Here is a 17,080-nt window from a genome sequence, read left to right as displayed (position 1 = left end):
TATGGCTCAAATGAGAAGTATTTGAGATGTTTGATGATGTGTTTGAGGGACACCTCATTCTGTTGAACTGTTTGTCAAGCGACATACTATTTTCATATCATGGTATTTCACTAAAAGCTCTTTCATTGTCGAAACTAAATTTTCCAAGGAAAATTTTGTTCCATATAAACTAAAAGAAGGCGCAGCGAAGCGGGCCCGGTGCAGCTAGTATATATATGAGAGCTTTATCTAAATCTGAACCGATTTCTATGATTTCTATTCACTAGTTCAGATTGAAATTCACAAATGACCACTTTATTGTAATATTAATCCAAATTGGACGAAGATATATGTATATGGGAGCTATATCCAAACCTAAACCGATTTTTCCCAATTTGGAATAGACCTTGTCTCTGGGCCGAAAAACATGCCTGTACCAAATTTTAAGACGATGAGACGAAAATTGCGACCTGTATTTTGTACACAACTTAACATGGACAGAAGGACATGGCTAAATCGAATCAGGAAGTGATTCTGAAACGATCGGTATACTTATCAATGGGTCTATCTATCTTTCTTCTAGGTGTTACAAACAAATTCACTAAGTTATAACATCTTGTACTCTGGTGCTCATAGTTATCCCGGCCGATACGGGATAACTATGAGCACCACACAGGCTGGAACTTTGAGCTCCGACTTGTGTGGTGCCCATCGTTATCACGGAAAGCTTAGCTGAAAGCTACTGGTCGCGTCCACAGGTTTCGGATGGTGAAAAGCTCCGTTTTTATGCGGAGTAGCTGCAAATGAGGTCGCGGGCAGTCAGCGATTTTCGAGAGGAGAGTCTCAGTGAGGAGTCAGGTGGCACTGGCTCTTAATTAAATACTGAGTGCTAATGATACTCGAGATGACAAGGTGAGTTATTGGCGCCTTTAAATAACCAATGGCCAACATCAGCGTCTGTTCCCAGGTTAGGGGCGGCTGGCGGCGAGCGTCGGATCATGGAGCAAGCGGCTCGCCACGACGTGGGATATGTGTGCAATCCCACAAACCCATGCGGTTGGGGCGCAGGGCCAGTAACCCGCTCCCGGAACTACTATGAAAATCAAAGGAATAGTAAATACGGACCCCCCAAAGTTGACGACCCACGCAAACGAAAAAAGTATCATGATTTGCGGATTTGCACCTGGAATGTCCGCACTCAAGGCAGACATTACCGCCTTACAGGAAGTGCGATGGACTGGGAATGGCGTCACTACAACACCAAACGGTGACGAACTATACCATAGCTGAAACTGAAACACCTTGTCTCCAGCTTAACTCCGGTGAATGAGTGGCTAGCCACAATCCGCATAAAAGCCAAATTCTTCAACATCAGCCTTATTTGTGTCCATGCCCCGACGGAAGACAAAGACGAGCAGACCAAGGATATTTTCTACGAGCGCCTAGAGAGAGAATATGACCGCTGCCCCGCCCATGATATTAAAAACGTTCTGGGATATTTTAATACGAAACTAGGGAAGGAACACATTTTTGGTCCAACAGTCGGAAAGTTTAACCTCCACGAGATATCGTCCAGTAATGGGTTGAGGTTGATAGATTTCGTCGCGGCAAAAAACATGGTAGTAAGTAGCACCAAATTTCAACATGAAACTATTCACATAGCCACATGGCTGTCACCCGATCAAAACACGAGAAACCAAATTGGTTACGTTGTGATAGATGGAAGGCATTCATCCATCGTGTTACATGTACGAATCGATCCGTGGAGCGAATATAGATTCGGATCATAACCTTGTTACAGCAAAGGTTCACACCCGCTTGAACATGGCGTGGAAAGTACGATCTGACACTGCACGGAAGCTGGACATTGACAAGCTGCAAACACAACAAATGCAGCGGCATACTCCACTCGACTGACCCAACTGCTTGATGAAAGCACTCTTTATTCCGATGATACAATGGCGCAGTGGTAAACTATTGTCCACTCCATGGAAAATGCAGTGAAATCCGTACGACCAAGAATGTCGAGATGCTACTGAAGCCAAGAATGCGGCATATAGAGCAACTCTGCAATCAGTAGCAACGCGCCAGATGAAGGAAAGGTATCAGGAGAAAAGAAGTGAGCAGAAACGTCTATTCCGAAGAAAGAAAAAGGAAATGGAAAGACTTGAGTATGAGCGAATTGTGATGTATAGGAGTCAGAATGAAGTCCGGAAATTCTACCAAAGAATTAAACATCAAACCGATGGCTTCGGTGCAGGCACATCCTCCTGCAGAGACAAAGAAGGAAATCTGGTAACTGACACAGATAACATGCTGAGGTTATGGAAAGAACATTTTACCCAACAGCTAGTGTCCGATACCCCCGAAGAGGATACCGCAAGACCACTCCCTGATGATGGTATAGAATGTTTACCTTCCAGTCAGAATGAGGTCCAAGTAGCATTGACCCGACTAAAGAACAACAAGGGTTACCCGCTGAACTATTTAAGACCGGAGGCGACACGCTGATAAGGCGTATGCATCAGCTTATATGCGCAATCTGGCTAGAAGAACGCATACCCGATGATTGGAACCTCAGCCTACTATGTGCCGTACACAAGAAAGGAGACAAGACGGAATGTGCCAACTACAGAGGAATAAGTCTCCTCTCCATCGCATACCAGATACTCTCGAACGTATTGTGTGCAAGATTAAAACCTAAAGTCAATGAGATAATTGGGCCCTATCAATGCGGCTTTAGACCTGGTAAATCCACTCTAGACCAGATATTCACACTGCGCCAAATCCTGAAAAAGACCCGAGAAGGACAAATCAACATCTACCATCTCTTTATTGACTACAAAGCCGCCTTCGATACTCCTTTACGTTCAAAGGTATTTCAAGCCATGTCTGAGTTTGGTATCCCTGCAAAATTAATAAGACTCTGCAGGATGACAATTGCTGATACGCGTTCCTCAGTAAGAATGGGAAAGAATCTCTCCGAATCATTTAATATCAAAAGAGATTTCAGACAAGGAGACAGCCTATCGTGTGATCTCTTTAATATCCTGCTGGAGAAGGAGAAGATTATACGAGATGCAGATGTGAATAGAAAATGGAGAAAGTTGGGAACCACAACTTAGAGATAGTCAGTAACTTTATCTACCTCGGCACCGCCGTAACCGAAACGAATGACACCAGTTTTGAGATAAAGCGAAGAATAATACTGGCAAACAGATGCTACTTTAGACTTAGTAAGCAGCTTAGAAACAAGGCCATCTCTCGACAGACGAAGACTACGCTTTACAAGACACTGATACTACCCGTGTTGTTATATGGATCTGAAGCATGGGTACTTGTGAAAGCAGATGAGGCAGTGCTTGGAGTATTTGAGAGAAAGATTCTTCGTAAAATATATGGACTAGTTTGAGTTAACGGAGAATATAGGCAACGTATGAACCACGAGCTGTATGAGCTGTATGACGACGATAGCATAGTTACACTCATCAAAATACAACAGCTGCGTTGGCTAGGTCATGTTGTCAGAATGGATGAAGAAGCTCCAGCAAAGAATTCTTTTGAAGGCAAACACGGTGATACACGCAAACCGGGAAGACCAAAAGCCCGATGGAAAGATCAAGTTGTGGGAGACACCTCGAAACTTGGTGTCAGAGATTTTAGAATGAGCGCAGAAGATCGAGGCGCTTGGAACGCTATTCTACGTTCGGCTAGTGGAACAAATATTCTGTCATAGCCAATTAAAGTAAGTAAGTAAAATTGCCATAAGGGCAATAACAACCAGGACGGTAAGGTTACGAACATTCTTGCAGTGTAAGAAGGAGATTAAAGCCTTCTCTGAGGATGGCAAAATCCGCATCGTTTGGGTGCCGGGCCATAGCGGAGTAAGAGGAAATGAAAGGACAGACGATTTGGCGGTGAAGGCCAGAGGACTGCAGTCAATAAACTTAGTTAACACGAAGACTTTCGGGTCGACACCGTCCGAGTTAAATTTTTTTTTTAGAGGTTACTTTATATTTTTTAGAGCGAACAACAAGCCTATTACTGACTCAGGTTTATGTCCATAGTGGCATGGGCCGGATTAATATCTGCCCCCTCTTTTCAACCTAACCTAACCTAAGTAGCTTATACCAAAACTGCAAAAAAAAAAACAATTATGACATCCATGGACTGGAATTCACGGGAATTTGATATAAATTTTTTTCATAAATTACAATGATGTCTTGTGTTTTTTTGCGGCATTAATCATCTGCCTCTACATGCAACTTTACGAGATTTTGCAATTTTTGGGGAACAAAGTCGATGCTCAGACAAGAGCTCAGATGGGAGCTACATCAGGTTATGGACCGGTTTGCATTAGAGGTCGTACGAGAAATCGTTGGTACAAAATTTCATCCAAATCGTAAATATAAGAATTGCACCCTCTAGTGACCCAATAAGTATAATCGGTTTATATGGGTGATATATTAGGTTATGGACAGATTTACACCACAATTGCTACATAAGTCAAATAGATGGATCGATTTACATGTGTACTATACCCAAATCTGAACCAGTATGATCCATTTTCAATTTCCAATGACGTAAGGAGTATCTATGCAACATTTCAAATGGCTAGCTTTATTCGTTCGTCCTCTATAGTGATATCGAAAGACCTGACAAGTGTGGTCTAAATCGGTTCATTTCCTGATTACCGTCCATATAAACCGATCGCCCGTTTTGACTTTGGGCCTTTACAGGGAGCAATTATTACTCGAATTGGCTGAAATTTTAAACCTGGTACTATGTTATGACTCTATTGTACGGTTTTTATCGGTTCATAGCATGATGTCAGATGCGATGATAGAGCGTATAAGGATTAGGTCTGGCCTAACTTAGTACGCTTTTACATGTTTTAGACTATTGCCACTCGTCCACTTGACCGATAAGAACAAAATTGGGAACCTTTCACCTTTCTTGACTCCTTTATTTCTTCTGGAAAATATACCTATGTTTAAAACTTAACCATGTGATGGTATATGTGATTCATCCTTGTCGATAACATTTTCTGCATGTGGGTTAGTTTAAGTGGTTCATGTTCAATCCAAATATGTAATATTCGTCAAATAAATGTGCAATAAATCTTTTAAATAGTCCACAATTTGTTCACTCCTCGACTCATAAAAATCTCCACAATTGTGCAGCAATCGCCTTTGCACGGTTAAGATGCTTGCAAATCATTTGGCAATTGAATTTCTCACATAAATAAAACAAAGCGAGTCTGAATACAATTCCACTCTTGTCATAAAAACGACGTTGAAATCGACATTGCAGTTGTCACTTCTGTAGAGATGTGAAGCGAGTTTCTTGTGACTTGAAGTTATTTTAGGTTTGCGGTCCATTGTTTGTCATTCGTTCGTTTGTTCGGAAAAAAGGAAAGCCTCACAAGGTTGGTTTTTTTGATAAATTACAATTTTATTGATATCATTTGCACGAAGTAAACAAGCGAATGCCAACAGGAAGAGTTTTGCCAGCATACGGGAGCAAAGAAGGGGCATTTGACGTGGGCCAAAGGATGTCTATCCAACAAAATTATCCATTAAGTTTTATTGCAGCCTCCAAGTATCATAAAGACAAGAAACGAGGCGTTTGACAAGCAGCCAGGCAGGCAGACAAACAGGTTTGAAAAAAAAAGTAAATAAACCAACAGACAAACGGCGAAAAAGAAAGACAGAGAGACAGACAGACGAACAACCAGAATCCTAATAAATTCTTGGCGTAGGTTTTTACTTCCGACTTTTATTGTATTGAACAAATGTCTTCTTCAGACTGCTTGAACTTTTGCTTTGCCCCTTTAGCCACCCATCCATTGTTTCATCAATCCGCCCACGAAACCCAACTGTCGGCGTGTATCTTGAATTGTTTGCTTTCCATTTCATATTTCCCCAATTTGCCTACGCATTGGCCAAAAATGCCACATCCATGTCTCGTCTCAAATTTCACTGGGCGGAGGTCCTCTTCCGTTTTGACAATGAATAAGAAATGTGAGCGGTAATTTATCATAAATTGTTGTCTCGCCCATGAATCTGGGAAGATAGGTAATGGCACGGCCAAAACCACCCACTCCCCCTTCCCCTCTCCACAGCAGCAACAAATTAAATTTAAGACAACAATTTTCGTTTTGATTGCTCTTTAAATAATTCAATGTGTGTGTTTCTTTATACTTTTCTCGATTTTTACAGCAATACACAACCTCTCAACTAAAGCCTACATCCAGCGCTGCCCCATTTCGCGTTCCCTTCATCAGCCATCCCATCAGACATAGAGAGAGAAAAAATGTCAGTTCAGTTTAAATGAAAGACTCCCCTGAACCTGTAGCGAAACCCACAAAAGCAATAATTTTTCTTTTAATTAAAACCAAGTGAATCTATAGACTTTCTTCAATTCTTTTTGCAATATTAAATTAAACTCCAAGAAGGACATAGTCGAGCGAGCCATAAGGACAAAAAAAAGAAGCGAAAAAAATAACAACAAAATAGAATTAAAGCAAATATCAATAAAAAGAAAGTTGTAGAACCAAAGAAACACACAAAAATTAAGAGCAAACAAACGCACACACACACACGCACTCGTTCTCGCTCTAAGATAGACGTAAACTCACACGTGCCACTTCAATCTTCCTGATACGCAGCAGCGACTCGAAAAGAAACATCATCAGCGCCCAAAAGCACCTGCAAGACGTTGCCCAACATCACCAGTCTGCCCATTCCGAATTTACCTTGAAGACCATTGCAAACTGGCGTTCTTTCAAAATATAATGTGGAGCACTATATCGCCGACCAATTCGAAGAAACTTTTAATTGGCAGCACACGCAGCGTTGACTATGTCGGTGACAATTCCACAACAAAATCAACAAAGATATCAATCGCAATGGAAATTCATATACAAAACAAGTGCATCTCAGCATAGCGCATCACTCTGGAGGGTGGTGCGGAGCCCCCATGGCTACAGGGCCCCCTTAAAGCGGCATTTTTGGGGGCCACTGGCGTCGGAAAAACCAGTATCTTACAGGTGAGTCTTGATCTATAATACGTTTAATGTTTTTTTCTCTTTCCACAACAACTCATTCAGAGAACAATCCAAAGCATAAACTCAAAGTTCAATTAAAAAAGAGACTGAGCAAACGGCTTAAAACTGATACTATGATCGCTTTTCGCTCGCCCTATTTCAAAAAAGAAACACTTATGAAATCGATTACAAGGGATTTATAGCATAATAGTCGTCTATATATATTGAAATGTACTTCCCTATATCTTAAAACTCAAAGTTCTTAAAAAACTAGATTAGGTTTGGTTTAGTTGAAAAAAGGATGCTGATTCTAATCCGACCCATGCGAATATGAACACAACCTTAACCAGTAATCGTCTTGTTGTGCGCTCTTTATCCGATAAGTATGCCCGTCGCAACTGATTGCAGGGTTGCTCTATATGCCGCAATCTTGGCTTCAGCAGCATCTCGACACTCTTGGTCGTAGGGGGAGGCTTCTGGTACCCAAGTACGGATTTCGCGGCATTTCCATGGAGTGGGCAACAGTTTGCCACTACGCCATTATATCATCGGAACAAGGAGTGCTTTTATCAAGCCGTTGGGTCAGTCGAGTGGAGTATGCCGCTGCCATCTGTTGTGTTTGCAGCTTTTAATGTCAAGCTTCCGTGCAGTGTCAGATCGAAACTTCCTCGCCATGTTCAAACGGGTGCGAACCTTTGCTGCAACATTGTAATGATCCGAATCTATATTCGCTCCACGCTGGGTGAATCTTACACGCTGGGTGAATGCCTTCCCTCTATCACAACGTGATCAATTTGGTTGCTCGTGAATATTTTTATGTTGAAATCTGGTGGTACTAACTACCATGTTTTTTGCCGCGGCGAAATCCATCAGCCTCAACCCATTACTGGACGTTATCTCTCGGAGGATAAACTTCCCGACTGTTGGAGCAAAGATGTCTTCCTTCCCTATCTTCGCATTAAAATCTCCCAGAACGATGTTAATATCATGGGCGGGGCAGCGGTCATATTCTCTCTCTTGGCGCTCGTAGAAAATATCCTTGGTCTACTTGAAGAATTTGGCTTTTATGGGGATTATGGCTAGCCTCTCATCACCGGAGTAAAGCTAGAGACAAGGTGTTTCAGTCTCCGACTAACCACAAATCCGCAGCCAAATTCATGCCTCGTGTTATGACAGCTATAGTATAGTTCGTCACCGTTTGGTGTTGTAGAGACGCCATTCCCAGTCCATCGCACTTCCTGTAAGGCGGTAATATCTGCCTTGTACTTCTCTAATACATCCGTCAGCGCGTATACTGCATCTTCTCTATAAAGAGTGTGGACATTCCAGGTGCAGATCCGCAAATTATGGTCCGTTTTCCGTTTGCGTGGGTCGTCAAAGTTGGGGGGGTCCGTTTTTACTATTCCTTTGTTTCTCATAGTTTTCCGGAGGTGGGTTACTAGCCCAGCGCTCCAACCGCATGGGTTTTTTGGGATTGCACATGTATCTCACGTTGTCCCGAGCCGCTTGCTCCAAGATCCGACGCTCGCCGCCAATGTTGCCCATTGGTTATGTGAAGACGCCAATAACCCGTCTTGTCATCTCGAATATCATTGGCACTCTGTATTTAATTAAGAGCCAGTGCCACCTGACTCCTCACTGAGACTCTCCTTTCGAAAATCACTGACTGCCCGCGGCCGCTTTTGCAGCTACACCGCATAACAACAGAGCTGTCCACCATTCGCTGCCTGTGCGCGGCAGCTATCATCTCAGCTTCGCGTGGTAACGATGGACACCAAACAAGTCAACGCTCACAGGTTCAGTCCGTGAGGTGCTCATAATTATCCAGTGTCGGCCGTGACCCTTGAGCCCCTAGATACCTTAATTCTCATTCAATTTGGATCAAACTTAGCACCAGATCATGTGTTCTAACTTCCAACATCTATGCTGAGTATGATCTGAGTCGATCTTTAGACTGATATAGCCCCCATATAAACTGATTCCCGGATTTGACTTCTTGATCCTCTAGAAGCCAAAATTTTCATCTAATTTGGATATAGGGTCTCTTAAATATCAGTACCCCGATATGACTTCTTGAGACCATAGAAGGCGCAATCAATTCCCGATTTGATTATTGCCAAATAATTCAAATACTAACTGAGTTAGATAAGGTTAGGTTAGTTTGAAAAGAGGGTGCAGATATTAATCCGCCCCATGCCACTATGGACATACACCTAAGCCAGTATTCGGCTTGATGTGCGCTCTAAACACTAAAAAGTAATCTCGCAAAAGAAATCTAAGTCAGGAATTCCATGCTACTTACAAAATTCTTAATTGTTTTCCATACCACTCCCTCAAGTTGGCTCATGTCTGGTATTGTGTTTCCACCTAAGTACCGGTGTCTTTTAGCCGTCGCGAAAGCCGGGCAATGACATAGGAAATGCTCCAACGTCTCATCATCTTCCCCACATGCCCTACATATGCTATTAATAGCCGCTCCAAATTTGCTTAAGTAAGCTCGTAGTCCTATGTGTCCCGTTATGATGTCAATAGCTATACTGACATCCTTTCAGTAATAGCCTCGTCTTCTCACGATCCGGATCTCCCCGTAGGATTTTCGCCATCCTACCGACCTTTGCGCTATTTCACGGTGTTACATGCGTTCGTTGCCCACGCCCTTAACACGGGTTGCGCCGACCCGAAAGGCTAAAAAGGGTTAGCCAAGTTTATTAATGTCAGTCCTCTGGTCTTCACTGCCAAATCTTCTGATCTTTTATTCCCTCTTATTCCGCTATGACCCAACACCCTGCCCTGATGACCAGTTTACTGTCCAAAAAGATATTTACACTCGATGTCCTCGCGTTAACATCACCCCACACCACACATTCCTTGATCGCCCGGATATCTTATTGCAGGATCATAGGTTAAATTTGGGTGGTCTTTCCAGAGTACTTGGAAGCGGGTAGCTTTTTCTTTTTTAGCATTTTAGCAGTGCTCGGGAGCTCGGATTCTCTTCCCAGATTCCGTAGAAGTATCTGGAATATACCTCTGTCTCCTTCGTCGTACCCCGGATTACTTTCTCGGTCTTCTAGTGAGGTTAGCAAAGCCCTCGTTAACTTTTGCCGTCATCCCGCTGTACTCATCTCTTAATTCGGTTGCGATGACTGCTTCAATGACACTGTCGCTGTCTGAATATGAATCGGAAACACCGCCTTTACTTAAAGGCTGGGGACAAACTGCACAACCCCCTGGCTTATCAGTCATTTCCTGAATAGTTAGACTGGCGACTGGTTGTGCTCTTGAAGCATTACACTCGACTACAGGTGCCAAGGCTCCCACACCTGTAGGAGGGGCGGAAAACATGCTACGGTAAGGATGAAAGGATTTAAAATTTTTCGTAATAGGTACATACTCCGAGATGCGGATATGTTTCTTGGAGGAGTAAAATGAATACTGGTCCGCTTCACTCTACTGGAGATTTAATTTTATTAACTGAGTTAATAAATGACATTTTTAGCAGCATCCATGTTGGTGGGTACCCAAGATTCGCCCCAGTCGTACTTATATCACTTCATATGACCACTAAACACAACAAACATTTTTTGCGTTTGGGTGGCGAGCCATAACGGAGTAAGGGGTATGAAAGGGCAGACGATTTGGCGGTGAAGGCCAGAGAACTGCGGTCGATAAACTTGATTAACCCGAAGCCTTTCGGGTCGACGCAGTCCGAGTTAAGGGCGTGGGCGACAAACGCATGCAACACTGTGGAAAATCGATACAGTCGGTAGGACGGCGAAAATCTTGTGGGGTGATTCAGATCGTGGGAGGACGAGGCTATTACTGAAAGGAAGTAAGAAGGAGGTCAGTATAGTTTTTAGTGTCATAACGGGACATATAGGACTACGAGCTCACTTATGCAAAATCGGTGCGGCAAGTGTAGGGCATGTCCTTGCCCGGCTTTCAAGGCTAAAAGACACCAGTACTTAATTGGGGATGCATTTCCAGATATGAAGCAACTTAAGCGCAAGGCATGGAAAACAATTAAGGATTTTGAAAGTAACAGCGAATTTATAACTCAGATTCTCTTTTTCCAAGTTCCTTTTTTTAGTATTTAGAGCGCAGACCAAGCCGAATACTGGCTTAGGTGTATGTCTATAGTGGCATGGGGCGGATAAATATCCGCACCCTCTTTGTATACTCTCCACCATAGGATGGAAGTATACTAATTTCGTCATTCTGTTTGTAACACCTCGAAATATGCGTCTGAGACTCCATAAAGTACATATACTCCTGATCGTCATGTCATTTTAAGTCGATCTAGCCATGTCCGTTCGTCTGTCTGTCCGTCCGTCCGTCTGTCTGTCGAAACACGCTAACTTTCAAAGGACTAAAGATAGCCGTTTGAAGTTTTGCACAAATACTTTTTATTAGTGTAGGTCGGTTGGGATCATTTACAATCCCAAATTGATTCATGTTTTGATATAGCTTCCATATAAACCGATCTTAGGTCTTGACTTCTTGAGCCTCTAGAGGGCGCAATTCTCGTCCGATTTGAATAAAATTTTGCACGTGGTGTCTTGGTATCGCTTCCAATAACTGCGCTAAGTATGGTTCAAATCGATCTATGTTCTGATATAGCTGCCATGTAAACCGATCTTGGGCCTGGACTTCTTGAGCCTCTAGAAGGCGCAATTCTCGTCCGATTTGACTGAAATGTTGCACGTGGTGTCTTGGTATCACTTCCAAAAACTGTGCTAAGTATGATATAAATCGGTTCACAATCTGGTATAGCTGTCATATATACCGATCTTGGATCTTGACTTCTTGAGGCAATAGAGCGCGCAATTCTCATCCCATTTGGCATGAAATTTAGCATGAGGTGTTTTGTTAGGACTTCCAATAACTGTGCTAAGTATGGCGCAAATCTGTATATAACCTGATATAACCGAACTGGGATCTTGACTTCTTGAGCATCTAGAGGTCGCAATTATTATCCGATTTGGCTGAAAAATTGTGCAACGACTTCTCTCATGACCTTCAACATACGTGTCAATTATGGTCTGAATTGGTCAATAGCCTGATACAGCTCCCATATAAACCGTTTTGCATATTTTACTTCTTGAACCCCTCCAACATTCAATTCTATTGGGTTGCCCAAAAAGTAATTGCGGATTTTTCATATAGTCGGCGTTGACAAATTTTTTCACTCTGTAATTGCATTCTTTCTTCTGTCAGTTATCAGCTGTTACTTTTAGCTTGCTTTAGAAAAAAAAGGCTAAAAAAGTATATTTGATTAAAGTTCATTCTAAGTTTTATTAAAAATGCATTTACTTTCTTTTAAAAAATCCGCAATTACTTTTTGGGCAACCCAATATTATGGTCCAAATCGGACAATAACTTGATATAACTCCAATATCATAACAATTCTTATCTTTTATCATATGGTTGCCTAAAAAGAGATACCGGGAAAAGAATTGGACAAATGCGATTCATGGTGAAGGGTACAGAAGATTTGGCCCGGCCGAACTTAGCACGCTTTTACTTTTTTGTGGTCTATTTGTAATAGAAACAGATTACCCTGTGGTCTGCAGCCGGATAATATTCGATTGAATGATTTATCCAATTTGGTCGAAATTTTGCATATGTCGTTTTGGTATGACTTCCAAAAACTGTGCCAAGTATGATCTAAATCTGTCCATAACCTGATATAGCCGCCATATAAAGCGATCTCCCGATTAGACTTCTTAAGCTTATAGAGGGCGCAATTCTTATCCGTTTTGGCTGAAATTTTCCATATGTCGTTTTGGTATGACTTCCAAAAACTGTGCTAAGTATGGTCTAAATAAGTGCATTACTTGATATAGCTGCCATATAAACCGATCTCCCGATTAAACTTCTTGAGCTTCTAGAGGGCGCAATTCTTATGCTATTTGGCTGAAATTTTCCACATGTTGTTTTGGTATCACTTCCAAGTATGATCTAAATCGGTTGATAACCTGATAACCATCTCCCAATTTGACTTTCTGAGCCTCTTATGGGCGCAATTATTATTCAATTTCCCTGAAATTTTCGAGGTGATATTTTTCTATGACTTGTATGGCATGACAAGTACTGTCCATATTGGTCAAAAACTTCATATAGCTCATATTTATTTGAAAAAGTCTTTCAAAGAACTGGACAAATGCGATCCATGGTGAAGGTATATAAGATTCTGCCCGGCTGAACTTTGCACGCTTTTACATGTTTCTTCATAATTAAGCAGCGGTAATTTTCAGCAAACAACAGGCTTTTAACAGCCAGCCTGCTGCTCTTAAATTGCAGAACTACTGCTATAATAGCAGAAAAACTTTTTTTCTATGCGTGTACAGTGAAATGGTGCATACAAAAAATACAAAAATTTTTCGAAAGTAAACGTAGATCCTTGCAGGTACTAGTCCAATCCAAATTGTTAACTTGTTCATCTAATTGGCATGATTTTTTTCCTGTTTTGTTTGTACATTAGTTCAAGATCAGAATAAAAAGTCATTTAAATTAGTCTCAAGCTTCAGAGGGTCACGTTGAAGGTCTTTGAAAGCCTACGCATCAATAGATGCTCTCTTCACCCAAGTGCCATCGTCGTATTCATTATTCGCCTGAATGCGCAAACAACCAAATGCCATTAATTCATATCTTTAGCTTCGCCAAAAGTTTGTTTCCTTTTCCTTTCGCATTAAGAACAAGTACAAATGGGCAAGAGAAAAAAGCAACGCTAACTCACTAAAAATACTTAAGTTTATGGACTCATTATGCCAGTTAAATGTCTCTCCGCCTGCCAGATTTCCCCACAATGAATGTTTTTCTGCCTTTGTTTTTTTCGTTTCAGCAATTTTTCTACCATGACTTCCCCAAGACACATCAAACCACAACAAGAAGAAAAGTGTACAAAAGCTGTTTGGTATGTGATACCTGTATCCGAGAGCTGATGGTAATCGATGTTCCGCCCCAGGTAATAGAATGATAATCAAGAGCCTTCTGCATTCCCATTCCCTCAAGCATATTCCAGCTTGCCTCGCCAACTCAACCAACCCTCATTTCTAGCAGACGGCGAGAAAAACTCAAAAAGTTCTTATCAAAATTCTCACAATCACAAAGGAATAATTTTGCCACCTCCAAAATGTATTCCTTCTCCCACTTCTCATACTTAATTTAACATTCAGGCAAACACACACACACACACAGACCACTAATTTCGTGTCCCACCAACTGACTGCCCCTGATAATCGTAATCACAATTATTTATATACAAGAATAATGAAACATTGGCCAATTAAAACTTTTGTAATTTTCTTCCAAATTATCCATTGAAAACGTCTTCGATATCCACCAAACTACAACTTCCCAACTTTCCAACGCCACAACACAAATCATGCTGTCGCGTCCTTCAACGACGATTTAATGCAAATCAACACGGACACAGAAACGGTTTCCAGCGGATAATTTTGCTGAATGGAACAATGGTCACCCACTGGGGTTGAGAACAGTTCATGCCTATGTCTTAGTGTTCGATATGGGAAATTTAGAAACTTTCCGAGTAAGTATGCATCGATATTTTATGAATCTTATAGACTTAGGATTAAACTAAACATATAAATACTAACTAAGTATATGAGTAAGTTCTTGCCCACTGAGGGTGTTTAGAATTATTTTCATTCTATACGCATGTGTGGAATATTTTAAAAAATACTACGAGGAAAATTCTAATGTGATTTCCAAAACGCTAATCTCACGTGCTATTTGTTGTAAAATATGGTTAATAGCGAACACGTAAACCAATGATGGACTGTTTTTTTCACACAACTACAACTGCTGCCATGTTATACACACATGACTTTGCACGCCAGACAACGGCAACGGCCCTCGCTGCTGTTCCGAAAGAAATTAACGGAAAATTATGAAATAATAACCTTCGCCCTTGCAACAAAAAAACTTTATAATATTAGGCAGAGCCCGGACGGGGCTTGAATCTAGGGCTAGGAGCCACAGCGAGGGCTGGCGTTGGAAGCCATTAATATAACTTCCAACAGATGCACAAATAACATGTGTATACCATGGAAGCAATTGTTGTTGTATAAAAAAAAAAAGTGAAAGCATCTAAGTTCGGCCGGGCCAAATCTTATATACCCTCCACCATGGAGCGCATTTGTCGAGTTCTTTTCCCGACATCTCTTCTTAGGCAAAAATGGATATAAGAAAAGATTTGCTCTGCTATTAGAGCGATATCAAGATATGATCCGGTTTAGACCACAATTAAATTATATGTTGGAGACCTGTGTAAAATGTCAGCCAATTCGAATAAGAATTGTGCCCTCTAGAGGCTCAAGAAGTAAAATAGCGAGATCGATTTATATGGGAGCTGTATCGGGCTATAGACCGATTCAGACCATAATAATCACGTATGTTGATGGTCATGAGAGGATCCGTTGTGCAAAATATCAGGCAAATCGGATAATAATTGCAACCTCTAGAGGCTCAAGAAGTCAAGATCCCAGATCGGTTTATATGGCAGCTATATCAGGTTATAAACCGATATGAATCATACTTAGCACAGTTGTTGGATATCATAACAAAACACGTCGTGCAAAATTTCATTCCAATCGGGTAAGAATTGCGCTCTCTAGAGGCTCAAGAAGTCAAGACCCAAGATCGGTTTATATGGCAGCTATACCAGGTTATGGACCGATTTAAACCATACTTAACACAGTTGTTAGAAGTAATACTAAAACACCATTTGCAAAATTTCAGTCAAATCGGATAAGAATTGCGCCCTCTAGAGGCTCAAAAAGTCAAGACCCATGATCGGTGTACATGACAGCTATACCATGTTATGGACCGATTTGAACCATACTTAACACAGTTGTTAGAAGTGATACTAAAACACTATGTGCAAAATTTCAGTCAAATCGGATGAGAATTGCGCCCTCTAGAGGCTGAAGAAGTCAAGACCCAAGATCCGTTTATATGGCAGCTATATCAAAACATGGACCGATATGGCCCATTTACAATACCAACCGACCTACACTAATAAAAAGTATTTGTGCAAAATTTCAAGCGGCTAGCTTTACTCCTTCGGAAGTTAGCGTGCTTTCGACAGACAGACGGACGGACGGGCGGACATGGCTAGATCGACATAAAATGTCGCGACGATCAAGAATATATATACTTTATGGGGTCTCAGACGAATATTTCGAGTAGTTACAAACAGAATGACAAAATTAGTATACCCCCCATCCTATGGTGGAAGGTATAAGAATCCATCACTAAAACGAAAACACATGCGGTGGAAAAGAGTAGTTAGTGGAAAGGTGTCGCAAACGCACTCTATAACGAATACGAGAATGTGGCCCCTGGAAGAATTAAAGGTGACAAAGGTAATGATAAGGTAAATATCGTCCACTATGTTGGAGCCAGTACACTACCCTGAAATGTGCCAGCAATTATCTATTATGTAACAAGTACAAGCGTGCTAATTTCGGCCGGGTCGAATCATATATACCCTCCACCATGGATCGCATTTGTCGAGTTCTTTTCCCGATATCTTCTTTTAGTCAAACAAAGGATAAAATAAAAGAATAGCTATGCTATTGGATCTATATCATTTAGATGCTCAAGAAGTTAACTAGGGAGATCGGTTTATAGGGGAGCTGTATCAGGCTATGGACCGATTCAGACCATATTTGACACGTATGCCCAAGGTCATGGTAAAAGCCGTTGTATAAAAAATCAGCCAAATTGGAAAATAATTGCGCCCTCTAGATCCGAGATTGGTTTAAAGGCAGCTATATCAGGTTATGAACCGATCTGAAACATATTTGACTGACAAAATGAGATCTGAAAATTTTCAGACATATTTGATAAAAATTGCATCCTCTAGTGGCTCAAGAAGTCAAGATTCATGATCGGTTTATATGGCAGCTATATTAGGTTATGAACCGATTTGAATCATACTTAACACAGTTGTTGGAAGTCGCAACGCAACATGTTATGTAAAATTTCAAATTAATCGGATAAGAATTGCGCCCTCTTGATGCTGAAGAA

General features: G+C 41.4%; 1 protein-coding gene across 1 annotated transcript in view; it reads left to right on the top strand.

The window, feature by feature from the left end:
- Nucleotides 1–5,337: 5,337 nt before the first annotated feature.
- The window catches only part of LOC106087613 (ras-like protein family member 10B), a 29,074-nt gene continuing 17,331 nt past the window's right edge, over nucleotides 5,338–17,080 (top strand). The window contains 4 exon segments of the mRNA XM_059363530.1: nucleotides 5,338–5,407; nucleotides 6,201–7,030; nucleotides 13,869–13,991; nucleotides 14,463–14,576. Coding sequence (XP_059219513.1) covers nucleotides 6,776–7,030; nucleotides 13,869–13,991; nucleotides 14,463–14,576 — 492 coding nt within the window. The 5' untranslated portion in view covers nucleotides 5,338–5,407; nucleotides 6,201–6,775.

The sequence above is a fragment of the Stomoxys calcitrans genome, chromosome 2, assembly GCF_963082655.1.
Source record: "Stomoxys calcitrans chromosome 2, idStoCalc2.1, whole genome shotgun sequence".
NCBI classification, from domain to species: domain Eukaryota; kingdom Metazoa; phylum Arthropoda; class Insecta; order Diptera; family Muscidae; genus Stomoxys; species Stomoxys calcitrans.
This window is presented reverse-complemented; position numbering and strand designations above follow the sequence as displayed.